This window comes from Rhamphochromis sp. 'chilingali' (genome assembly GCF_963969265.1).
Source record: "Rhamphochromis sp. 'chilingali' genome assembly, chromosome: 15".
Classification (NCBI taxonomy): domain Eukaryota; kingdom Metazoa; phylum Chordata; class Actinopteri; order Cichliformes; family Cichlidae; genus Rhamphochromis; species Rhamphochromis sp. 'chilingali'.
This window is the reverse complement of record NC_137942.1, coordinates 5,138,797-5,166,711: the sequence shown is the minus strand read 5'-3', so window position 1 is coordinate 5,166,711 and position 27,915 is coordinate 5,138,797. Positions and strand designations below refer to the sequence as shown.

General features: G+C 41.4%; 2 protein-coding genes across 2 annotated transcripts; one reads left to right on the top strand and one right to left on the bottom strand.

The window, feature by feature from the left end:
- Positions 1 to 9: 9 nt before the first annotated feature.
- On the top strand, positions 10 to 27,915 carry LOC308412051 (tripartite motif-containing protein 16). Its single transcript, XM_080906131.1, has 6 exons — positions 10 to 254; positions 9,827 to 11,380; positions 16,211 to 16,237; positions 16,348 to 16,410; positions 26,657 to 26,796; positions 27,209 to 27,915. Exons 2-6 carry the CDS (start codon positions 11,140 to 11,142, stop codon positions 27,611 to 27,613), a joined length of 876 nt encoding a protein of 291 aa, XP_080762257.1. The 5' UTR covers positions 10 to 254; positions 9,827 to 11,139; the 3' UTR covers positions 27,614 to 27,915.
- Positions 1,688 to 3,692, bottom strand: LOC308412049 (putative nuclease HARBI1). Its single transcript, XM_080906129.1, has 4 exons — positions 3,033 to 3,692; positions 2,844 to 2,956; positions 2,647 to 2,758; positions 1,688 to 2,566 (listed from the first exon to the last, which is right to left on the bottom strand). The coding sequence occupies exons 1-4, from the start codon at positions 3,463 to 3,465 to the stop codon at positions 2,184 to 2,186; spliced, it is 1,041 nt and encodes a 346-aa protein (XP_080762255.1). The 5' UTR covers positions 3,466 to 3,692; the 3' UTR covers positions 1,688 to 2,183.

Sequence of the window (27,915 nt, the reverse complement as noted above, 5' to 3'; positions counted from 1 at the left end):
CTGGGAACTCGTGGCAAGCGGTAGTAGCGCAGCGATAAAAAGAAACACAAATGTCAAGAAGCTGTTGTATTATTAACTGCAATAGCCGGTCGCATGACAGCCACGGGAAGCCGACGGGTAAAGAGATCGGTTGTTATCGGATTACGTCGTTGAAGAGAAATTGTTCGAGCCATGTTTCCGAAGTAACAAAGAGGCGACTGGATTGCAGCCATTCAAAGACCAATTATAACGTCCCAGAACACTCCAGCTCACAGGTTAGTCTGCTCCAAGCATTTCCACAAAGGTCAGTCTGCTGTTGTAGTTAATGCGTCATTTTTCTTATCATAATTGGTGATATAGGTTACAAGCAAGTCTGGCGCTGAACAGAAATTGTCGCGCTATGCTCCTTTATTTATTGTGTTTATTGTGCATAAATAGTGAATTGTCCTGACACAATATTGCGTTTCGCTTCTGTTATTATGGTACATTGACAAAAACATATACTTTTATTCACAGGATAAAACAGGTTTTTTGTATCACTAATTGCCCAGTACGATTACAGCATACAGTATTATTGTCACTGCTACATTTCTGTGATGCTACCAGAAATTATTTCCACTGCTAATTAATTACCGTTGAGCTCAAAGGTCCTATTAATAAACGGTTAACGTGTCACGGCTGGCGGAGGGAGCCATGTGGTGTGGAGGAAAAGGAGGACCCAAGATGCAGCGAACTGGGCCCTGTTTCAGGAAGCCGGTTTAGAAAACTCAGAGTGAAAAACGATACGCAGGGTTGAGTAACCCCGAACTGTCCAACTCGGAATATTCGGTTTCAGAAAGGCTGATAACAAGTAGTTCAGTCAACGCGGAGTTGCTTTAACCCCAAGTGAAGCGCGCGGACGAGGATACATAAAGCCCTGATAAGCGGAGCACAGATTAAGCGAGTCACCATGGAGACGGAGGGAAAGAAGGCGCGGTCAATGTATTTTACAGCGCTTGAGGCCGAAATTCTGATGGCAGCATATGCCGATAACATGCAAATTCCGCGGAAAAAAGTAACACAGCCACAGCTGCAAAAGAAAGGGAGCATGCATGGCAAAACATAGCCGACAGAGTCAATGCATGAGTGTTAATATAAACATTGATCTAGGGATTTCCACCCATTTAACACGTTATTTTATTTGTTATTTTATACATTTTATTTTGTGATGTGATGTGAGCGCAGGTGCAACCCAACAGGCCCCAAACGTGCCTGGCAGCAAGTAAAAATGAAATATAAAAATATAGTCCAAACAGGTAAGGTGTAATTGTATTATGAGCCATAGTGCTTGGTCTGTTTGTCCGATGTAAATCAATTGCAGTTAGAGGCTACATTAATTTTCTTTCTGTAAGCACTTATTGAAATTATCTGAGCACATTACAAGTACATATTTGCTTACTCTGTATGCTCAAATGTGGCCCGTTATAGCCAACAGAAAAAAAGCGGAGGCCCGAAAAACAGGTGGGGGTCCTCCACCACCACCACTCACAGAGGCTGAGCAGTTGGCCCTCAGCCAAAACAGTGGGCGCCCTGTGGCCGAAGGCATCTCTGCGGGGACATCCTCTGAGTCAATAACCCCGCAAGACACAAGTGCCTACATAAGGGGTAAATTCAAAATAATACATGATGTGCATACATCCTTCTTCACAGTCACCTTTGCAGTGCGACACATTCATTTGATAAACTCTTTACCATAATGAATTATTTTGTAGTGAAGTTATTTTCCGACTGATTTTGCCTTCCCTCAGCCTTGGTTGTCTTTGAGAGCATAATGACAATGAAGTGTAAGGTGCTTGGTATGTTTGTTAATTGCCATTTGGTCCCTTGTAAGTTATAAGTGACCTGTATAAACCTCATATTCTATCAGTTGATGGTGGTGGTGTACTGCATCTGGTGCAGCCTCCTGTTGAGCCAGACCAACATGCAGTTGTGAGTAATACTCCACAGATTATATGAGTTTACAGTAGAACAGCAATGTTGTCTATTTCTTTACTACAGGAAAATAATGAAGAAACATTGACAGCTGTTACAGAGGAGGAAGCAACAGAGACGCTTTATGAGGTTTACATCTTTTAATACTTTGTGTACAGGAAACACAGGCGACCAATAAAGCCAGTTGAACAAAAAATCTGTTTATTCTTCTTTCAACATGTTGAGGTGATGGGTCAAAGGAAATGATTGTGACATATGGTGTCTCTGACTGCTCTTCCATCTTGTATGTCCGTGGGAGGGTCAGGATGTTCATGGTTTGGATCACTGCTGATGTTTGGTTCAGAAGGACAGTGTTCTCCTCTAATTGTGGCAATGTTGTGAAGAATCACACATGCCACAATAATGTCACATGCCCTTTCTGGGGTGACCCTGAGTCTTTGCAGGCACTGGAACCGGGCCTTAAGCATTCCGATAGTCATTTCAATTCTGGCTCTTGTCCTGCAATTAGCCAGATTATATCGCTGCTGTGGGCCCGGTTCAGGGTCAGGGTAAGGGGTAAGCAAATAGGGTAAACATGGATACCCCCTATCACCAAGCAAGTAGCCAGTGAACTCTCCTAAGACAGAAGGATACACTTCAGTTCAAATGTCCCTGAAGCAATTGGTCTTTATATATTTTAAAGTATTCTCAACTCACCATGTCCAAATTTTGTGCTCAGTGTACATTCACGGAATATTTGTGAGTCATGGACAGAGCCTGGCCACTTGGCTTCCACATTTGTGATAATGTTGGCAGCATCACATATGATCTTCACAGTGCAGAGAACACAAATTAGCATCCATTACTATAATGAAATAATTTGTTAGTTTGACATGCTACAGGGAACTATGTACCTGTACATTAATGCTGTGGAAAGACTTCCTGTTCACATAGTCTCCTTCATTTACTGAAGGAGCAATGATTGGAATGTGAGTGCCATCTGTACAGCCAATCACGCCTGGGAACCCTGAAAATAAATGTGCAATTTAAGTAGTAGTCCAAGTATCACCACATCATACATTAAGTTTTGGTCATCCTGATACCTGCAATTTTGTGGCATCCCTCTTTGATAAATCTTGTGGGTCTGTGACCGGGGAACACCACAGACGAGTACAGGAGACGTTTCAGTGCAACTGTAACATTCCTGACTGCCCGACAGACGGTAGCCTTGGAAACGTGCTCAGCGTCACCAATATTATACAGAAAGCTCCCGTTTGCAAGAAACCGAAGTGCAATACAAATAATATGCAATGAACTGAGAGCATGTCCGCGATGTGTCACATGCGTAATATATGGCCTGAGGATGTTATCCAAATAAATTATAGATTGTGCTGAGAAACGGTAACGTTCGCACAGAAAATCATCAGGAAATGATAAAATGTCCAAACGCGCTCTGATCACTCTCTCCCGGCGGAGAGCTCTGCGGAGAATTTGGGCTTCACGATCTACTGGCTCTTCAAGGAAGTGGCACGCCATGTCCGACACTTCCTACTGTCAGGTTTCCGACAAAGGGGCGGAGACAGTCAGGGTTAGTTGTAGTAAACCTGCTAGGGGGCAGGTTAGCTTCACGGAGTGTGTCGTCATAGTGACTCACTCAGGCTGCAGCTGAACTCGCTTTGTGAAACCGAAAACCCAGAGTTTTCGTTAACTCAGGGTATACTTACTCAGTTTTTCCACTAAACCGGCTTCCTGAAACAGGGCCCTGGGCCCTGTTTCAGGAAGCCGGTTTGGAAAACTCAGAGTGAAAAACGACACTCACGGTTGAGTAACCCCGAACTGTCCAACTCGGCTTCCTGAAACAGGGCCCTGGGCCCTGTTTCAGGAAGCCGGTTTAGTGGAAAAACTGAGTAAGTATACCCTGAGTTAACGAAAACTCCGGGTTTTCGGTTTCACAAAGCGAGTTCAGATGAAGCCTCAGTGAGTCACTATGACGACACACTCCGTGAAGCTAACCTGCCCCCTAGCAGGTTTACTACAACTAACCCTGACTGTCTCCGCCCCTTTGTCGGAAACCTGACAGTAGGAAGTGTCAGACATGGCGTGCCCCTTCCTTGAGGAGCCAGTAGATCGTGAAGCACAAATTCTCCGCAGAGCTCTCCGCCGGGAGAGAGTGATTAGAGCGCGTTTGGACATTTTATCATTTCCTGATGATTTTCTGTGCGAACGTTACCGTTTCTCAGCACAATCTCTAAGTTATTTGGATAACATCCTCAGGCCATATATTACGCATGTGACACATCGCGGACATGCTCTCAGTTCATTACATATTATTTGTATTGCACTTCGGTTTTTTGCAAACGGGAGCTTTCTGTATAATATTGGTGACGCTGAGCACGTTTCCAAGGCTACCGTCTGTCGGGCAGTCAGGAATGTTACAGTTGCACTGAAACGTCTCCTGCACTCGTTTGTGGTGTTCCCCGGTCATAGACCCACAAGATTTATCAAAGAGGGATGCCACAAAATTGCAGGTATCAGGATGACCAAAACTTAATTCATGATGTGGTGATACTTGAACTACTACTTAAATTTTACATTTATTCTCACGGTTCCCAGGCGTGATTGGCTGTATAGATGGCACTCACATTCCAATCATTGCTCCTTCAGTAAATGAAGGAGACTATGTGAACAGGAAGTCTTTCCACAGCATTAATGTACAGGTACATAGTTCCCTGTAGCATTTCAAACTAACAAATTATTTCATTATAGTAATGGATGCTAATTTGTGTTCTCTGCACTGTGAAGATCATATGTGATGCTGCCAACATTATCACAAATGTGGAAGCCAAGTGGCCAGGCTCTGTCCATGACTCACAAATATTCCGTGAATGTACACTGAGCACAAAATTTGGACATGGTGAGTTGAGAATACTGTAAAATATATAAAGACCAATTGCTTCAGGGACATTTGAACTGAAGTGTATCCTTCTGTCTTAGGAGAGTTCACTGGCTACTTGCTTGGTGATAGGGGGTATCCATGTTTACCCTATTTGCTTATCCCTTACCCTGACCCTGAACCGGGCCCACAGCAGCGATATAATCTGGCTAATTGCAGGACAAGAGCCAGAATTGAAATGACTATCGGAATGCTTAAGGCCCGGTTCCAGTGCCTGCAAAGACTCAGGGTCACCCCAGAAAGGGCATGTGACATTATTGTGGCATGTGTGATTCTTCACAACATTGCCACAATTAGAGGAGAACACTGTCCTTCTGAACCAAACAGCAGTGATCCAAACCATGAACATCCTGACCCTCCCACGGACATACAAGATGGAAGCGCAGTCAGAGACACCATATGTCACAATCATTTCTTTTGACCCATCACCTCAACATGTTGAAAGAAGAATAAACAGATTTTTTGTTCAACTGGCTTTATTGGTCGCCTGTGTTTCCTGTACACAAAGTATTAAAAGATGTAAACCTCATAAAGTGTCTCTGTTGCTTCCTCCTCTGTAACAGCTGTCAATGTTTCTTCATTATTTTCCTGTAGTAAAGAAATAAACAACATTGCTGTTCTACTGTAAACTCATATAATCTGTGGAGTATTACTCACAACTGCATGTTGGTCTGGCTCAACAGGAGGCTGCACCAGATGCAGTACACCACCACCATCAACTGATAGAATATGAGGTTTATACAGGTCACTTATAACTTACAAGGGACCAAATGGCAATTAACAAACATACCAATCACCTTACACTTCATTGTCATTATGCTCTCAAAGACAACCAAGACTGAGGGAAGGCAAAATCAGTAGGAAAATAACTTCACTACAAAATAATCCATTATGGTAAAGAGTTTATCAAATGAATGAGCAGCACTGCAAAGGTGACTGTGAAGAAAGGATGTATGCACATCATGTATTATTTTGGATTTACCCCTTATGTAGGCACTTGTGTCTTGCGGGGTTATTGACTCAGAGGATGTCCCCGCAGAGATGCCTTCGGCCACAGGGCGCCCACTGTTTTGGCTGAGGGCCAACTGCTCAGCCTCTGTGAGTGGTGGTGGTGGAGGACCCCCACCTGTTTTTCGGGCCTCCGCTTTTTTTCTGTTGGCTATAACGGGTCACATTTGAGCATACAGAGTAAGCAAATATGTACTTGTAATGTGCTCAGATAATTTCAATAAGTGCTTACAGAAAGAAAATTAATGTAGCCTCTAACTGCAATTGATTTACATGGGACAAACAGACCAAGCACTATGGCTCATAATACAATTACACCTTACCTGTTTGGACTATATTTTTATATTTCATTTTTACTTGCTGCCAGGAACGTTTGGGGCCTGTTGGGTTGCACCTGCGCTCACATCACATCACAAAATAAAATGTATAAAATAACAAATAAAATAACATATGATAAAATAACGTGTTAAATGGGTGGAAATCCCTAGATCAATGTTTAGATTAACACTCATGCATTGACTCTGTCGGCTATGTTTTGCCATGCATGCTCCCTTTCTTTTGCAGCTGTGGCTGTGTTACTTTTTTCCGCGGAATTTGCATGTTATCGGCATATGCTGCCATCAGAATTTCGGCCTCAAGCGCTGTGAAATACATTGACCGCGCCTTCTTTCCCTCCGTCTCCATGGTGACTCGCTTAATCTGTGCTCCGCTTATCAGGGCTTTATGTATCCTCGTCCGCGCGCTTCACTTGGGGTTAAAGCAACTCCGCGTTGACTGAACTAATTGTTATCAGCCTTTCTGAAACCGAATATTCCGAGTTGGACAGTTCGGGGTTACTCAACCCTGCGTATCGTTTTTCACTCTGAGTTTTCTAAACCGGCTTCCTGAAACAGGGCCCTGATGACAGAGTGATGTTTATTTACAAGGTGGTGGTGGTGGCAAAAACAGGCAACTCAACATGAGCAATTACAAACCTAAACTGGGAGAAACTAAAGACAAACCTGAGACCATACAAAAGGGGTGCGGGGCAGAGAGACGCAGAGACAGGAACGAAACACCATAGAATGCAGAGCTACACGGAGGAACGCAGTGATACATGGATGAACGCAGACGAGCCGATAACAAACACAGACCGACACCCACTAAATATACACACACAAGGTAATCAGGTAATCGTACACAAGAGGGAAGAACAGCTGATCTGAATACACATGATGACTGGAGGACACAAGCTGAACACAATGACAACAGACACAGACTTTCAGAACAAAACAGGAAATCTAGAACCCGAACCGGACACAAGGGGGGAGGACACAGAATAACTAGACAGAGGGAAATAATCACAAAACAAAACGCTGGGTCAACGACCCAGGACCATGACATAACGAATGTGTATTTATGACGACGATTTGTGAGACTGGTAAACTTATGATACGTACGATGGTCTTTACTTTCTACACGGTGCATTTCAAGGTCCTGCACCCATCCGTCGGTAAACTGTACCTGGGCTTGTTGCAGTGACCGGAAGTTACTAAACTTCATGAGTGTATGCACTCACTCCAAGAACCGTATGATTATAAATATGCATATAAATATGCTACGATGAGATAGCTGACTTCATCTAACTAGCAAATGTTTTCCAGGCTACGTTGGTGATGCATTTTTTTTTAAAATGATATTTAAAAAAAAAAAATCATTTATTTATGTATGATATTTTTGTCATGCGATTTTAAAGCCGGTCCTACAACCGCATCCAAGAATAACATGCAGCTTATCTCAGAACTGTCGGTGAAAATTATTCTTGGAGCTAGGTTTAATTGAGCTGCATTTTAAAGAGGTGCAATTTCACAATTTGTGTATATTTTCTAAGTTCACTATTTGTCATGTGTTGAGAAAAACACAGATTTAAAAATTACATGGTCTAATATTTACATTTAGCATAACTGCAACATGCTTTTTTTCGGGGGGTTTTTTAAAGACTCGAAAGGACTTGAAATTCAAAATTTCAGACTTGTGACTTTACTTGGACTTTTACACCAGTGACTTGAGACTCGACTCTGACTTGCCTGACATTACTTGAGACTTGACTTGAGACTTGAGGATAAAGACTTGAGACTTACTTGAGACTTGCAAAACAATGACTTGGTCCCACCTCTGGTTTGATGATCTAAGAGTACAGATTAAATATAAAAACTTCTAAAAAATTCAAACATAGACTCATAAGCTGTGCTTCTTGTTTTGGCCTTGAAGACCCTGTCCACCCTATCTGTTCCCTCCTTTTGGTTGTTTGGCCTCTTTATTTATTTTTTGGTAATTATCACTCTCTAAATAAATGTTGAGTTCAGGAAGTTGTCATTTTTAATCCCCAAAAAAATACTTTTGATATGATTTATTTGAATGAATATTTCATAAATTGATTGTATATGTGTCGTGACCCTGAAGAAGGTTCCTGATCCCCTTGTTGGGTCTAAAATTACAGTATATGAAGTAAAATAGTCAAATCCTATAGACACATTAATGCTCTGCTGTCTTTGTTCTTTCTCGCATCTTTCACTTTTGCTATATTTAATTAAATATATTCAATAACAGATTTAGATTGTGTACCTTTTGCATAAAAATGCGACTATGTTATTTATTTCTTCTCATTAAGTAGATTTAAATGGTTGCTGTGATCGTTTTCATGAAATATTTCTTTTTGTCACTTCTGTCAGTCTGGGATAAACACTCTTCATAGCATACATACTTAGAGCCAAATACTGTAAATGTGGACAAAACACTGAGAGGCCAGCACCTGCCTTGTCAATCAGAGAAAAGCTAAGAAAACTACAAGGGGAAGTCTTCACAGTCCTGGAAAAGCATCCCAGCAGGCCTCCGCAGATTACGGTCTCACACTCAATGAATCCCCAGCGACCAATTGTGCTATACATTTCACCACAGCCCCATCATGTTAACATGCAATGAAGTAACATGATCAGACACTTAACAGCCAGGTCGGGACTGGAATATTACATAGTGATTGCTGAGTGTATAATGTAGCACCCCTAAACACACATAGACCAAAGGTCATGGTACAATACTGGTTAGACGGCTCACTGGCAGCAGTAAGCAGCAGGTGCTGAAATTTGCTTTCATGGCTTACAGTGTGTATGTAGTATTACAGGAACCATCACTAAGCTTGCGCCTCATTAAAATTCCTCTTGTAATAACAGTGAGACGGAGTTATTTCCTCTTTGACTGTAATTATCAGGATGTGCCAATAAATTCAATACTAAGATGTTGCTTACAATTATATGTAAAAAAAAAAAAAAAAAAAAAAAGTTCCTTTTACCAAACATTATTTCCCCAAAATTGTATATTTAAAAAAAAAAAAAACCTTTTAGATTGTTAACGTTGTTTTCCACATAAAGTGAAATATTTCATGCTTTTGTCATTTTAATTTGAAGAATTATAATAAAATCAGATCTCTTGAGTCGGTGAGATCAGGTCCAGCTTCTAAAACTCCGTCACCATGTGGTCGGGGCTCCGTCACCATGGATTGTTGCATTGCTTTGAATTTTTTCCGTCCACTGAATGTGTGTTATCGTTGGTAATCAGGCCCATAGACAGAAGTCCAGGTTGCTTTGATAGCAACCCTCAGCTCATGTGTATTTTTGGGCCGGGTGTTCCTCATCTTCCTGTTGACAGTAGCCCATAGATTCCATGTCAGGTCAGGCATGTGTGCTGGCCAGTCAAGCTACAGTAATAACATGGACAGCAAGCCATTTGGTAGTAGCTGTGGCACTGTGTGCTAAGTCTTGCTAGAAAAAGAAATTGGCATCTCCATGAAGCTTGTCAGCACATGGAAAGCTGAAGGGCTCTAAAACTGGTTGCATTGATTTTGGACTTGATAAAACCACCAACCAACACCACCAACACCAGCTGATGATATGGTTGCAGATGTTGCAGAGCCTTCACAGATGGTGGAAACTTCACCCTGGACTTCAGACATCATGGATTCAAGGCCTCCCTACTTTCAATCTGTTTCTTTGGACCGATGATTAAGGTCCAGTTCTTTTTCTCCTTCCCCCAGGTAAGATGCTTCTGGATCAGGAGTGGGTTGATATTAGGACAGAACCTTTAAAAGGATGCCTGTGTATGGTGTTTACAACAGTATTAACATATAACTCCACAACACTGTAAAAATGTATCTTATCTTCAAACACAAAACAGTACACTCACTATACTAACTATAAATGTATGCTAATGTTATATTTAATTATTTAATATAACTGACAGTAAATGTGAGTAAAATCTGGACAAACAGACTAATTAGAAATTAGAAATTGCTATTTGCAAGCTTGAAGTGCAGCAGCATTTTTGATAAGCTTTGCTCCAAGTTCTTTGCCACGTGCGCTCAAAGCAACTGCAAATAGATGAGATTTTTGGGTTGACGACAGCTCCCCGGTGGGTAGACATCTCCCACTCGCTGTACAGAAAATAACCCCCTATAGCTTGAGTTAGTCAGTTTAAGCTGCAGTTTAAAAAGTCAGTCAAAGTTCATCGTGTTGCTGAGGTGACAGGACGAGTCCTTATTTGCAAAGGGTCCACACAGTGTATGGAGCTACACATGTGACTTGGCACAGATTTTTACACCAGATGCTTCCCGATGCAGCCCTTACAGGGATTTGTGTCTCCTCCTGGTCTTTCATGTATTAAGCAGATATGCTAATGACTCCTCTATGATGCCACTACAAGGCTAAGCACTGATATGCCGTGTGGATGTGAGCATATGCCAATTAGCCAAAACATTAAAACCGCTGACAGGCTGCATGAATAGCACTGAGTTTCATGTTGAAATGCAATGTTCTGGCAGAAAATTTGCACGTTTCCAAATTCATCTTGATGTCATTTTGACATGTTGACCTCACCACCGCCCTCCTACCATGGCAATGACACTCCCCAAAGGCAGTGGCTTCTACCAGAAAACAAACACAACAAAGTAGCAAAGATTTTGAGTTCCAGACCTGCCAAATCCAATAGATTGACAGAAGCCACATGAGGCAATCCACAGAACATAAAGTATCTGCTGCCAACGTCCCTGTTTGTCTACATCCATGACACAAAGAGGTTTGGGCACATTGCTATATTTTTTCCCCCATTCTTTAAACTAGATACTTAAATTTCTCAGTGCTAAATGCTATGTAAGCTCTGGGGTTTACCTCGTGCATGTGCTCAGTCCATGTGTACGCAGATAAGTTTGCATACTTGGGATGTATTGCTCATCTCCATCAAGCGATCCCAAGAAAGGATCAGGAGTTTCAAGTAACAGGACCATCCCTTTGGATGGCCGGTACATCCAACCCAAACTCGTGCACCTCCCCTCTCTACTGATTTGGAAGTTAATAAGAGTGACACTCCGGAGATGCACAGGCACTTTCACAGGACGTCGCCGATTGATGCCAAACTGCGCCGTGAGAAACACGAGAATCATGCCCGTACCCAGGAAAGCAGGTAAGAAATCAATCTCACCTGAGTCTTTATGAGCATCGTGTCTTCAATATGTCTTTCATGACATTTGAACTGTTGTAGTCAATATTCTAAAGCTCGAGTACATTATACTGTGATGCATTTAATGACAAATACGGCAGTTCAAATGTTTGACTTTCAAATGTAATGTGACCCAAATGTTTCTGTTTGATTGTTTTTTTGTATGTTTTAAATTAAGGTGGCTCAGGAGGTAGAGCAGATCATCTGCTAATTGTAAAGTTGGCGGTCTGATCTTTGGCTGCAGCAGTCTGCATGCCAAATTATCCTTGATACTGAAGCCTGGGCTGCTCAGTGTGATTGTTATATAGAATGCACTTGGGCAAAGAAAAAAGTGCTTTTGTGAATGAGTAAAAATGCATTATCTAAGAGGCAGTTCATTTACCATTCCTTATGGACTTTAAAAATCTTAATTACAGTTTGTCACAGTGTGTTATTACTGATTTATTATGTGTTTTATATGTTGTTTATTTGACGTTGTTAAGTTACCTCACGCTGACCATCCCTGGATATTAGCTGGGAGCCAGATATCCTTCCTCACCTTGGATTGTGCCAGTTTGGTCCATTAATCATGTCAACAAAGAGCCTCTCGCCGGGTGGTGATCGTTTCGTCAATGTCACAGCCTCGCCTGCAGTTTCAGTGCTCATATTTCTGTCTGTCTTTCTTGTTTCTGTCCCTAAGCAACGTGATACACCTGTCCAAACACGCCCACGTTGCTTCATTCTCTGTCTCCAGCTAGAGGAAGATATTTCATATAGATTCTCCATATCCTACCTGCTTCTTATGGATTTTTTCAGTCTTTCCAATTCCATAATAGCTTGCATAACCCAAGTCACCCACTCTCCCTCCGTCTCCATCCTCAATTGTTGCTAATCCCTCCTCTGCTGCCACAGTAATGAAGTGTGAAATGCTGCACAGTAAATCAGGGACCAAAATGCAAACGCTCATCTTGGTGTTATTTATGGCTGTTTGATTTTGCCTTTATGTAACATATAGCACCCGCGGCTTCTGCAGTTTGTCGTCTCCTGGAGGAATTAGTGCCATTAAAAGTTTAATTTGTCACCATAATGTACATGAATGCAAGCGTAATGTGGCAAATCTAACTAATGTGATTAGCTAATCTTTGATGCATAAAAATACTCTAAAAATAATTAAATAATTCAAAATGGAAATTTGTTATGGGAGCCTACATACTTGTATTAGCCCTTCAAAAAGGCCTTTTCCTTCTGAGTGTACTTTATGTCCTTCCAATCTCCATCTCACATGTGCGCTCGTCACCCATAGGGCTTCTAGCCAGGAAGTTTTGACACTTGACAGGAACTAGAGGGATGATCCTGGATCTCCCTCCACCTCATCTCACTATCTTCTCATCTTGCTGTCTCAGTGGGATGCTCTGAACCTGATCTGTGCAGATAGCTCTGTCCCACTGAGAGAGGAATCTGGGGAGGGGGTGAAAAAAGAGGTTTACCTCGTGACACTCCAAAACAAACACTTCTTGTGAAACACTGTGAGAGTCGCCGTTGACCTTTCCAGCTGGACTGAGCTGAGCTCGAGCGCTCTTGGGGAGGGCACCAGAGTTTCACTTAAAATCATTTCAGGGACTAACCCTAACCCACATCCATCCATTACAACCTGCAGCTTAATCATTAGCCGTCCCTTTTATGGCCTCACTGCCCTTAAATATTTTTATGCCACACACCTCACTCTGTTCCCTCCATGTCTCTATTGCTGTTGTGTCAAGTCATCAATCTTCTGGGGAATATGTTTATCCCAGCGGGGCTTTCTTGTTCATACTGCTGAGTGTAAACAGGAATCCAGAGATGTTTAACCTTCACGGTGCAGCCAGAGATCTGGAATATTTCCAGTAACCCAACTTACTTACTGCTGGCTTGATATCTTGATATCCAAGATTATCGGAGATGTTCAATTTATTCCCTTCGGACAGTTGCCAGGGACATCATATTTGGAGATGAATTTAATGACTGTTGGTCCCTTTTTAATCTGTCCAATAGCAATTCCAGTAAAAATCAGAATGAAGGCTTTTCTTGTATTGTGTCCCCATCCCACCTGCTGTGTTCCTTTCTGAAAGAGCTCAAAGGACGAGAGAGAGAAAGACCGATGAAGTGATCTGTCACCAGCGACTTTCTGCTCCCAGTTTCCAATGATGACTTCATGACCTTCACTATATCCTGCTTTGTCCTGCCAAATCTCTGTCTGCCCCATCCATCAATGGTGCAGCATTATGCGAACGCATCAGTCTATTAAAACGTTTGAGCTTGTGCATTGTAAACTGGCAGGCTTGCTGTTGAAGTCAATCATGACATGTGGACAATATCCAAACTCAAACCTCGTCTGTAACTGAATCCTACTCAGTACGGTTTAATTAATATGTCTGCATGCCCAGCCAATTATCAAATTCTCTGGCCTTAGTGATGTTGATCAGGTAATTGTTCTTGGCGTAATGAGCTCCTGCAAAACAATACCTCAGCCTATATTTAGGTTTTAATTAAAGCACCCAGTGAACATTACTTTACCTATTGAGGAAAAGCCAACACATTTAAAGTTGGCCCACTCCTCTTCTGGAAACCCTACCCTACCCTACCTCGGTGCATTAGCCACAGTAAAGAGAATTGCAAGCCAACACATTTCAGAGAAAGCAATGCCACCCCTTCAATTATATCTGATGTTTGCAGATGTTATGCCAGGCCATCATTTGTCCTTCTGGTTGTCACGCTGCTGGCATCCTCCCCAGTGGAGGGTCACACAGGTCGTAGAGGTAAAGTTTCCCCAGGCTGAGATACGTGCCGGATTCTCCTCTTCAGACATAGGGAAACCTCTATGGGCACAGAAGTCACCTTTCTAAAGACGCGGGATCCAGTGCATTTGCATTCCTGTTAATAATCAAAACTACACACAGGATAACCATTATAATCAAAAACAGCTTTAAAGAGTTTGTAGTTCATCCCATTAAATAATCTATACAACAAAAGAGGGAAAAAAAGAAAAACATAAGGACAATGATTAAAAAAAATAATAAATATAAAAATCAACTAAACCTGGAGATATATAAACTCAAAGTGAACAAGTATCAAGCTGAAGCATGAATTTATTCGATTTATCCTGTCAAGTTTATGTCCTTCCTCTGTTTAGGCTTCCAAAATGAGCTAATACTATTAAAGAAGAAATTACCACTACAAATTCATGTTCAAAACATCTTTGTATTGTGTTTAAGAGATAGTAACTGACTGAAGGTTAACTCAGCCAAGCTATACTTTCATATGGTACCACAAGATGATGCAGCAAGTCAGTATCACCTTTATTTAAACAGGCAAAAGAACAAATGGTGGTGTGGGAAAACGCTGCCCCCTGTTGGTAAAACCTTTTGTTAAAATTGGCAGACGGAAACTACAAACAGTACCTTTAACAAATAAAGTTTACAGGTATATGAGGATTTTTATAAAACAGGATGCACTGTCGCTGCGTAAAACACCCAATAAATATTTAAAGGAGTTAAAATCAACTAATCAAATTACGTCATAATACTGAAGTTAAAAATACTCCTGCACTGGATGCTTTTATTTTTAATTCAAGACTTTTTATGAAGCCTGCAACTGGGACTGAATAAGTATACAACAAAGTAAAAGTAATGTAATTCTGGCCATTCAACAGATATTATACAGCTTTAATAAAAGCACAACTTTCAAATTAAGTTTTTATGTACTGACCCATACAAAGCCTCCACTCTGCAGGAAGTACTAGATCACTAAAAGCAACGACTTATACAATTATAATTGAACAATCAACCCTTAATCTACATGTCCTCACCAAATGGCCAAGCCTTAAATCTTTACTATCTTTTTTAGTGGAGATGAATGACAATCAGGGATTCGGTCATAATACTGCCATAAAACTATATTTCAGTCTGTTACAGCCTCTTATGGTATAAAAATGAGGGGAGGGAGAGCAGAGTTTAAGTAGGGTGAGGTTTAGTTTAATTAAATTGTCTTGATTTTTTCTTAAAAAGTGAAAGAAAGCATGTTTTATGACTTCTCATTAAATGAACACAGTTATACCCTCCATATAGGACGTCAGAAAAACGAGCCTGTTCTGTCTTATTTTGTTAGACAAATCAGATAAATACCGGGATGTAACAGTCTGTTAAATGAGCGTGAAGCATAAAATAATCGAATCGTTTTCTGTGTGAAATCTGAGAGATGGTAACTTGACATACGCAGAGGCATGATTGATGACCGGACGGGTGAGGGATCACAGTTTTCTCCGAATGTCAGAAGACGCAGTGACTCACAAACTGGAGGAAGAACAAACGGAGAGCCTGTGACACGATAAACACGCCCACAGCGGTGGGAAGAAAAAGCATCCCACAGAAAGTCAATTCTTAGAATCAGCTTCCTGTCATCAGTGGCCATGAACGGTGTTCCCAGCAAATGTATGCGGAGTCCCATACGTTGAAACCAGAACCTCGAAAAGCATGAGGGAACTCCATGAATCAGTGCTGAGCCGACATTTCACACATACCCCTATGTGATCTACAATGTGTTGAGAGCAGCAGGTGATTAACTGCAGCTGCAGTGCTGGCAGACACTATGAAGAAGGTGCAGCCTGTAGAGGAAGATGAAAAGGTTTAAAGTAACCGCCGCTGCCACCCTGGGCGTCGAGCGGTCAGCTTTTTGTCATATAAGCTCATGTGAGAAATCATGTCTGAGGACAGGCTGTAATTCCATATACAGTGTCTGTAGTAGACAGCAGTGAAATGATGCTCTCGTTTTCTTTTCCAGGGAGAAAAAACAGTAGTGCTACAGAAGGTAAAAACCAGCATGGAGTCCCGCTGTTGTGAAGGCTTTGCATGTGGATATTAATGCATTAAATTAAATCAATGTGTCATTATTTATCCACTTATTCCTCCTCTTTTCAGTAATACTGCCACCATATGAGCCCAATATCCCCGAACCAACCACCAGGGCCGACTTCATGAAATGTAAGGCTTTTTATTTTAATATGAAGCTCCTGAGTAAAGAAAAAAAGATGAATAATTAATAATTAAGTAATGTCACGCCATGCTTTTTTTTTTTAATTCAAAAGAATTATGGAGCAAACTTATTAAGATGATCAAAGATTAAAATAATAATGGTCAAAGTTTGTTCCACATAAAAAGGTTAATGAATAAAAATTTAGAAAGTAATCGTGGTGTAAGACTTAGATACCAGATCACTTAACACCAAATTCAATTAGTCTATTACACTTCCTAATATGTATTTAAATGGTTATTACATTTCCCAGAACCAGTCACTAACTACATTATTAAATAAATATGTAACAGCATATTCACAAATGTTATATCCCACAGAAACAGCGCACCACTTAAACGTCAAATGATTCAAAGTTGCCTCGTCACTTGCCAATAGTTGCTTCTAATTTTTATTATTATGCCTGTTTTTTTGGCTGCTGTTGTTTGGGGGGGGGGGGGGGGTTAGACCAGGCTGACTGTTAAAGTAAGGTCAGTAAATATTATTTACCCTGCTATACTCACTGCTCACACAGTAAGCAGCTGATTCTGAGAAAGACTGTAGGGGAACACTCTGCAGGGGGCTGACTCTCATATAGCCCAACTTTTTTTTTAAGCTTTTCCAACCCTGAGATTCATTCACTCACATTGCTGAGTTAGATTACATCATCAGGTTACTGATGTTGTCAGCAAACGTGTACTATAACATGATCCACATTGGAATAAATTATAAGTATAATACTGTATTTGCGCAGGTGTGTCCTCAAAGTGGGTGTCAGTCATACAGTGGGCCCACAGCATGCCTTAGTTTATCCTTTTTTATTTTTCTTTTACTCAAATGGGACAATAATTTACAAAATAACTGTGCTGAATGAAATAAGACTTTTAAAAAAATAGCGACTGAGACATTAAACTTTTCCCAGACATTTCTACACAAACCTCTTTCTGCAACCTTAGACGATGCCCCCTGCTGTCTGTTAGACAGAATAAAGGTTTATAGCACTGACTTTCTTTTTCAGACCCAGGAGTTAATCTTTACCAAACAAAGCTAGTAATGAGAAGCAATAATGAACGAAGGAAGGATGTTAAGGGTCATGAGGAGTTAAGAGAACTGGGAGTTCAGAGAATCTGACGGCACTGGCACTTCATGTTTGTTTGCTTGCTTGTTAAAGCATCGGCCTCAGCTTTAGCTGTTCTTCCTGAGGTCCGACCTACACACACACAAACAAGCTGGTTCTACTGGTTCACCTCCACCTGTAACTTACAATGTCATTGATCATCTAATGCACAGCTAATGTGGGTGATTTTACTCTGCAGGGTTGAAACTACAATGTCCCAAAAATGGATCCCAAAAACTGCCTCTTGAGTTGTTACCATGTTGTTTCATGCAGGCTGTATAAATGAGAACCACCCTCTGAAAAATATCACTTTAACACTAAGGAAATTAAAGAATGCCTGTCACACTGTCCACACACACTTGGGATGATCCAGTGTATCCACCTTCTTTTTTTTTCTTTTTCTTTTTTTTAAAGGCATTTTGTGGATAAAGTTAAATTAATTATGCTAAAAGGGTAAGGTGGGGTGGGTGGATAGGTAAGTAGGTAAACCTATGTTTGCAGTGTTCGTAGTTCACCTGCCAGTTTAACGTAGCCCGTCTTTGAAGGGTCACTTGTCACTAGGGATGGGTATCGTTTAGGTTTTATCCGATACCGGTGCCAAATCGGTACTTTTGAAACGGTGCCGGTGCTTAAACGGTGCTCGAACCGGTGCTTAAAGAATGGAGAACACAAACTTTGTCCAAAAACCTCTCATGTTCAGCTGTTTTTTTTTGTAAAAAGATAACAATGTGTGCCTTTTCTGCAGCTATGTGGCATATATGGTATCACTCTTGGCTGGAAGCAGTGCTTAAACAATGGAAAAACCACAAACTTAAACCCTCTCATGTTTAACTGTTTCCCACTTTTTCTTTGGTCATTTTAGCCTTTTTGGACTGCGGTCAAGTGAGCCCTCACTTACGAAGTCGCAGTCAAGCTAGCCGCCCCGCCAGCCGCACCTAAAATGTTGTTGCACTACTCTTACGCATATTACGGTATAGGTGCCGACTGGCTTAGAAACGCAGTGTTTTCTGTCCTGACACTATTTTACTTCACAATCCACTCCCAGTTTTGGTTAATCTCCACTTTCACCCCTGTGATCCACAGCCCAAATTACTGTATGATTCAGAGAAAATTAACAATAAAATTTACCCAATTTACTCAACTATACTTTTAATGTCCTCATCTTTGAGCTCAGATTACAGGAAAACTGAAAGAGGTGATGCAGATATCTCACTGGATTCTGACTCTGGGTGACCCCCACTCTGCATGCTGTGATCCACAGCCAAAATTACTGTACAGTTTTTGAGAAAATTGATAGTAAAATCTTCCCATTTTGCTTTACTGTACTCTACATATTGACATCTTTGATCTCCGATTACAGGAAAACTGTAAGAGGTGACGCAGATATTTCACTGGATTATGAATCTAGGCTGTCTCCACTCTTCACCCTGTGATCCACAGCCAAAATTACTGTACGGATTTTGAGAAAATTGATAGTAAACTTTGCACAATTTACTCTACTGTACTCTATATATTCTCATCTTTGAGCTTAGATTGCAGGAAAACTGTAAGAGGTGACGCAGATATCTCACTGGATTATGACTCTGGGTGACCCCCACTCTGCACCCTGTGATCCACAGCAAAAATTACTGTATGGATTTTGAGAAAATTCATAGCAAAATCTTCCCATTTTGCTTTACTGTACTCTATATATTCTCATCTTTGGCCTCAGATTACAGGAAAACTATAAGAGGTGACGCAGATATCTCACTGTATTCTGACTCTAGGCTGTCGCCACTCTTCACCCTGTGATCCACAGCCAAAATTACTGTACGGTTTTTGAGAAAATTGATAGTAAACTTTGCACAATTTACTCTACTGTACTTTTAATATCCTCGTCTTTAACCTCAGATTACAGGAAAACTGTAAGAGGTGACGCAGATATTTCACTGGATTATGACTCTGGGTGACCCCCACTCTGCACCCTGTGATCCACAGCAAAAATTACTGTACGGATTTTGAGAAAATTGATAGTAAACTTTGCACAATTTACTGTACTATACTATACCCATAAGAGGTGATGCAGATATTTCACTGGATTATGAATCTAGGCCATCTCCACTCTGCACCCTGTGATCCACAGCAAAAATTACTGTATGGATTTTGAGAAAATTGATATTAAAATCTTCCCATTTTGCTTCACTGTACTCTACATATTGACATCTTTGAGTTCCGATTACAGGAAAACTGTAAGAGGTGACGCAGATATTTCACTGGATTATGAATCTAGGCTGTCGCCACTCTGCACCCTGTCATCCACAGCCAAAATTACTGTACGGTTTTTGAGAAAATTGATAGTAAACTTTGCACAATTTACTCTACTGTACTCTATATATTCTCATCTTTGAGCTCAGATTACAGGAAAACTATAAGAGGTGACAAAGATATCTCACTGGATTATGACTCTGGGTGAACCCCACTCTTCACCCTGTTATCCACAGCCAAAATTACTGTACGGATTTTTAGAAAATTGATAGTAAACTTTGCACAATTTACTGTACTATACTCTATATATTCTCATCTTTGAGCTCAGATTACAGGAAAACTGTAAGAGGTGACGCAGATATTTCACTGGATTATGAATCTAGGCTGTCGCCACTCTGCACCCTGTGATCCACAGCAAAAATTACTGTACGGTTTTTGAGAAAATTGATAGTAAAATCTTCCCATTTTGCTTTACTGTACTCTACATATTGACATCTTTGAGCTCAGATTACAGGAAAACTATAAGAGGTGACGCAGATATTTCACTGGATTCTGAATCTAGGCTGTCGCCGTACGGATTTCTGATAAAATTAAATCCTATTCCATTACCAAACAAAATGAGTTCATTGAAGTATTTGCTTAACTACAAGAAATGTCTTTCCACACACAATTTAAATTTTTCAAAATGTCATTCACACCCCACCTCAAGTATCAACTTCAGTTTTAGACATTATTTATTCAGTGCTTAATCACAACAATAGTCAACTTAAGGCACTTACATAATAAGTTAAACCTTACAATAATACATACAGAGAAAAACCCAACAATCATATGACCCCCTATGAGCAACAGTGGGAAGGAAAAACTCCCTTTTAACAGGAAGAAACCTCCGGCAGAACCAGGCTCAGGGAGGGGCGGCCATCTGCCTCAACCGGTCAGGGTGAGAAATTACATTTCTCAGATTACTGATTTCTCATATTACTACTACACAGTTTAGATACACTCAACAAAAATATAAACGCAACACCTTTGTTACTGCTCCCATTCCCCATGGGATGGACGTAGAGACCGAAAATTCATTCCAGATACACAATATAACCATCCCTCCCAAACAGTGGTCACAAATCAGTCCAAATGTGTGGTAGTGGGCACATCTGCCATATTGAGATAATCCATCCCACCTCACAGGTGTGCCACATCAGGATGCTGATCTGACATCATGAGTAGTGCACAGGTGTACCTCAGACTGCCCACAACAAAAGGCCACCCTGGAATGTGCAGTTTTTTGCGCTATTGGGGGTCTGGGGACCCAGAACCGGTCAGTATCTGGTGTGACCACCATTTGCCTCATGCAGTGCAACACATCGTCGCATGGAGTCTATCAGATTGTCAATTGTGGCCTTTGGAATGTTGGTCCACTCCACTTCAATGGCTGTGCGAGGTTGTTGGATATTCGTGGGAACTGGTACACGCTGTCGTATACGCCGGTCAAGCACATCCCGAACATGCTCAATGGGTGACATGTCCGGTGAGTATGCTGGCCATGCAAGAACTGGGACATTCTCAGCTGCCATCTGCCCTGAACAATGTGAACCATGATTCATCCGTGAAGCGCACACCTCTCCAACGTGCCAGACGCCATCGAATGTGAGCATTTGCCCACACAAGTCTGTTACGGCGACGAGCTGGAGTCAGGTCAAGACCCCGATGAGGACGACGGGCATGCAGTTGAGCTTCCCTGAGACGGTTTCTGACAGTTTGTGCAGAAATTGTTTGGTTGTGCAAACCAATTGTTCCAGCAGCTGTCTGGGTGGCTGGTCTCAGACGATCTTGGAGGTGAACCTGCTGGATGTGGAGGTCCTGGGCTGGTGTGGTTACACGAGGTCTGCGGTTGTGAGGCCGGTTGGATGTGCTGCCATATTCTCTGAAACGCCTGTGGAGACGGCTTATGGTTGAGAAATGAACATTCAATGCACGGGCGACAGATCTGGTTGACATTCCTGCTGTCAGCATGCCAATTGCACGCTCCCTCATTGCTTGTGGCATCTGTGGCATTTTGCTGTGAGACAAAACTGCACATTCCAGGGTGGCCTTTTGTTGTGGGCAGTCTGAGGTACACCTGTGCACTACTCATGATGTCAGATCAGCATCCTGATGTGGCACACCTGTGAGGTGGGATGGATTATCTCAATATGGCAGATGTGCCCACTACCACACATTTGGACTGATTTGTGACCACTGTTTGGGAGGGATGGTTATATTGTGTATCTGGAATGAATTTTCGGTCTCTACGTCCATCCCATGGGGAATGGGAGCAGTAACAAAGGTGTTGCGTTTATATTTTTGTTGAGTGTATCTAAACTGTGTAGTAGTAATATGAGAAATCAGTAATCTGAGAAATGTAATTTCTCACCCTGACCGGTTGAGGCAGATGGCCGCCCCTCCCTGAGCCTGGTTCTGCCGGAGGTTTCTTCCTGTTAAAAGGGAGTTTTTCCTTCCCACTGTTGCTCATAGGGGGTCATATGATTGTTGGGTTTTTCTCTGTATGTATTATTGTAAGGTTTAACTTATTATGTAAGTGCCTTAAGTTGACTATTGTTGTGATTAAGCACTGAATAAATAATGTCTAAAACTGAAGTTGATACTTGAGGTGGTGTGTGAATGACATTTTGAAAAATTTAAATTGTGTGTGGAAAGACATTTCTTGTAGTTAAGCAAATACTTCAATGAACTCATTTTGTTTGGTAATGGAATAGGATTTAATTTTATCAGAAATCCGTACAGTAATTTTGGCTGTGGATCACAGGGTGCAGAGTGGGGGTCACCCAGAGTCATAATCCAGTGAGATATCTGCGTCACCTCTTATAGTTTTCCTGTAATCTGAGGTCAAAGATGAGAATATTAAAAGTACAGTAGAGTAAATTGTGCAAAGTTTACTATCAATTTTCTCAAAAACCGTACAGTAATTTTTTCTGTGGATCACAGGGTGAAGAGTGGCGACAGCCTAGAGTCATAATCCAGTGAGATATCTGCGTCACCTCTTACAGTTTTCCTGTAATCTGAGCTCAAAGATGTCAATATATAAAGTACAGAACAGTAAATTGTGCAAAGTTTACTATCAATTTTCTCAAAATCCGTACAGTAATTTTGGCTGTGGATCACAGGGTGCAGAGTGGAGACAGCCTAGAGTCAGAATCCAGTGAAATATCTGCGTCACCTCTTATAGTTTTCCTGTAATCTGAGCTCAAAGATGTCAATATGTAGAGTACAGTAAAGCAAAATGGGAAGATTTTACTATCAATTTTCTCAAAAACCGTACAGTAATTTTTGCTGTGGATGACAGGGTGCAGAGTGGCGACAGCCTAGATTCATAATCCAGTGAAATATCTGCGTCACCTCTTACAGTTTTCCTGTAATCTGAGCTCAAAGATGAGAATATATAGAGTACAGTAGAGTAAATTGTGCAAAGTTTACTATCAATTTTCTCAAAATCCGTACAGTAATTTTTGCTGTGGATCACAGGGTGAAGAGTGGGGGTCACCCAGAGTCATAATCCAGTGAAATATCTGCGTCACCTCTTACAGTTTTCCTGTAATCTGAGGTTAAAGACGAGGATATTAAAAGTACAGTAGAGTAAATTGTGCAAAGTTTACTATCAATTTTCTCAAAAACCGTACAGTAATTTTGGCTGTGGATCACAGGGTGAAGAGTGGCGACAGCCTAGAGTCAGAATCCAGTGAGATATCTGCGTCACCTCTTACAGTTTCCCTGTAATCTGAGCTCAAAGATGAGAATATATAGAGTACAGTAGAGTAAATTGTGCAAAGTTTACTATCAATTTTCTCAAAAACTGTACAGTAATTTTGGCTGTGGATGACAGGGTGCAGAGTGGCGACAGCCTAGATTCATAATCCAGTGAAATATCTGCGTCACCTCTTACAGTTTTCCTGTAATCGGAGCTCAAAGATGTCAATGTATAAAGTACAGTAAAGCAAAATGGGAAGATTTTGCTATGAATTTTCTCAAAATCCATACAGTAATTTTTGCTGTGGATCACAGGGTGCAGAGTGGGGGTCACCCAGAGTCATAATCCAGTGAGATATCTGCGTCACCTCTTACAGTTTTCCTTTAATCTAAGCTCAAAGATGAGAATATATAGAGTACAGTAGAGTAAATTGTGCAAAGTTTACTATCAATTTTCTCAAAATCCGTACAGTAATTTTGGCTGTGGATCACAGGGTGCAGAGTGGGGGTCCCCCAGAGTCAGAATCCAGTGAAATATCTGTGTCACCTCTTACAGTTTTCCTGTAATCAGAGCTCAAAGATGTCAATATGTGGAGTACAGTAAAGCATAATGGGAAGATTTTGCTATGAATTTTCTCAAAATCCGTACAGTAATTTTGGCTGTGGATCACAGGGTGAAGAGTGGCGACAGCCTAGAGTCATAATCCAGTGAGATATCTGCGTCACCTCTTACAGTTTTCCTGTAATCTGAGGTCAAAGATGAGGACATTAAAAGTATAGTTGAGTAAATTGGGTAAATTTTATTGTTAATTTTCTCTGAATCATACAGTAATTTGGGCTGTGGATCACAGGGGGGAAAGTGGAGATACACTAAAAATGGGAGTGGATTGTGAAGTAAAATAGTGTCAGGACACAAAACACTGCGTTTCTAAGCCGGTCTTCACCCATACCGTAATATACGTAAGAGTAGTGCAACCACATTTTCGGTGCGGCTGGCGGGGCGGCTAGCTTGACTGCGACTTCGTAAGTGAGGGCTCACTTGACCGCAGTCTTTTTGGCCAGGGTGAAGGGAGTATCTGCCATCAAACAAGAAGACAGCCGCATGTAGCTATGATGATGTTTGCTAGTTCACCTTACATGCATTAATGTAATAACGTGGTTAGCCTACTCAACGTAAATTACACACGAATTAAGCTACTCACGCAGAGAAGAACGGCTGCTGCTGCCATCATCATCCTCATCATTTCTGCTACACTGGCAGGGCTAGGGGCCAGGACTCTATTCTTCGGGTTTTTGGGGGATGTTGCTCCGGGTCCGATAACTGGCAACCCACCCGACGTGCACGGTGTGAGGTCTCGCAGCAAGCTACCAAATACGGCGCATTTCTCGGCTTTTAAAAAAACCGCTATGCATCGCCAGCTGTTTAATCGGATTCTTGGTGTTACCTCCTTTGACAGTATCACAGTATCAGCTTAAAGCACTTGTTGCAGGCTGCTGAGTTTGCATATTTTGCTGTGAAGTACAGCCAGACTTTTGACCGCTTCGCCTTGGACATTTTTAATCTGTAGCTCTGCTCTAACAGAACTTACGTACCTGGCCCCGCCTACTATCCTCGGAAACGTAAAATGATTGGCTAGAAGTGTATCACAGCTCAGGAAAAAAAAAAAGCACCGAAATAAAGCACCGAAATGTGCGCTGCTTTTCGGTCTGGTTACTACCGTTTATGTCAGAACCGGTGCCATCGGTACCCATCCCTACTTGTCACATTAATCAAGTCTTTCCTCAACTCTCACTCTGAGTATCCCCCAAAATGAGAGAATTTTTCACATTTACCCAGGTGCTATTCATTAATATAAACTACTAATACTCCCAATAACACACTGGATTTGACAGAGCTACATGGTAATTCACAATATTTTCCAAATCCTAATCACTCCAGGAGCACTAAAATGAAGATTTTCTCTTATAAACAATCAAAAAACAGCTAAGTCAGCTATAAAAGCTTGTATGTAGAAACTCAACACAACAAAAATTTACACATGTTAGAAAATCTGTAATCACAGAAACAAAAAGAAAAGTGAAAAAGCAGTGGAGGAAGTAAACCGCGCAGCAGGGGTTGTGCTTGTACAGTTTAACTCTGAAAAATAGACTTACAAGTATTGCACAGGGGTGGTACTGGGCTTTTCACTGAAACTGGGAGGGAAGATCTTATGTGGCAGTTCAGGGAGTGTAAGAGACACTGCAAAACATCAGTGACAGAAAACTCTCGCTGGCTATTCGGAACAAAACAGCAGGAAGCACATTCTTCTGTCAGATGAAACCAAGATAAAGTTATTCGGCTCAGAAGGGGTCCGGCGTGTTTGGCAAGAACCTAGCCACGACTTTCACAATGAATGCATCACAGTGCTGACAGTGAAGCATCGAGGTGGTAGAGTGCCAAAGGTTCTGGGGACATAGCATTTCTAGATACCCTTGGATAAGATTCCAGGAGCCTGTCAGAAGAGGAACGGTCCAAAACAAAACAGTTTCTATGTCATAAAAATATGACATTTAACATCTTTGGGTTACTTAACAGAAAAGTAAAACAAAGAAAAGCTGAACACAGCTGTCTATGAATAATGACGAACACCTGTCCAGATGTTTGGTGAGAAGGCCTGAATCTGTTTTAATAAAGGCAAAAGTAGTATTCAAGTATTCATGCAAGTACATGCACAAGGATGTACTTACGATGACAAAATAATGTTTATGTAGTGGAGGGGGGGAAATTACAATAATGTGGAATAAATGCAAAAATAGTTAATTAATATTACTATTTTAGGTTAGTGCCCCCAATTAAATCCAAAGATATCAGTTAAACATAATTTAAGCCAAAAATCAAACAGAAAAGTTGCACATTAATACTCTGAAAACTGCAACAACAGAAATTTAAGATCAAGGTTTTTGTTTTCTTTCTCAAAAATCTAATTTCTGAGTTGGATTCAGTAGATCTCGAAACTTAGACGTGCAATTTTAAAGTTGAAAGTCTTTAATTTTGGGTTACTCTGAAAGACAGCCACCAGTCCATCACCAGCCTCCCGGTCTCAGTTTGTATTTTTGCCCTCCCCTTTCCTCAGATTGGATCCCCCTCTCTTTCGATGACAGAACTGCAGAGAAACTGTTGTGGATTTCAGAGGGCGGCTCTAAGGTGGCTCGTACATCAGATGCAGTGTGCCCTTATCACCAGAGACCTGAGAGATACGACCACTCACCACAGGTAAGCTTGGAGTTAATCATCGTTCTGGGCATTATGGGAACAGGCTCAGGGGCCCATCAAAGAGGCAGGAAGTAAAACTAACAGGAACCAGAACTTTATTTAAACTTTTGGTCTTGGAACCAGCATGTTGGTGCTTTTTTCCTGTATGTTAAAATCAAAAATGACTAGAGTCTTCCAAGTTAATATCTTGATCTGACAACAACAATTAAGAATCCAAAGACAGTTTACCATAATTAAAGACAAGCAAATTTAAAAGGTTCAGAAGTGCATCTACTGGGAAAAAAATGTATTAGGAACATTACTTCATCAAATTGCCTGCAAATCAAATCAATAATTCTGCTCATCATTTAATTCTTGAAGCCATTTTTTTGTTGCTAGCTTAATTTCCTACTATGGCTCGTCTAACCTTTAGGTGCTGTGCAAGGAAGGGCTGCTGGGCCATCGAGGGTACTGGGAGGTGGAATACGACGGCTGGGTGGTGATCGGGGTGGTCAGCGAGAGCTCACCCCGGAAGATGCAGGACGGACCCTGCGGCATCGGAGAGAACAAAACCTCCTGGGGTGCCGGCTGGTCTGGCTCCTGCTGTCAGATCTGGCACAATGCGGAGAACGTGGACATCCAGATGCCCCTGTCCTCCACCATGGGCGTCTACGTCGACCAGCCCGCAGGCATCATAAAGTTCCTCTTGGTGGAGGGAGAGGCTGAGAAGGAGGTGCGGCTGATTCACAAATTCAAAGAAAACCTCCAGGAGAAGGTCTTCCCTGGATTCTGGGTTGGTCCAAATTCATTCTGCCTTATTCGGAAAAAGGATCAGTGATACAGTAGAAGAAGCAAATCGGGGAAAAGGGAGGGAGGGTCACGTATCAATTTAAAAAGCAGGGGGAGATGGGGATCTTGTGATGTTTGGGGAACAAGTGCTGTAACCATTTCTGCTTTCTCTAGTGCATGAAGAAAGCTTATTGGTTTCAGACAGTCCCCAGAGATGCCCAAATGTCATACTAACAGGCATTTATCTGTGTTATTTAAACTTAGAAGAATGGGCATTTAATGGTATATTTCAATCCAGCTGGGACTTTTCATGAGCTAGACTGCCTGTTTTATTCAGTCTGGATGTTTTGT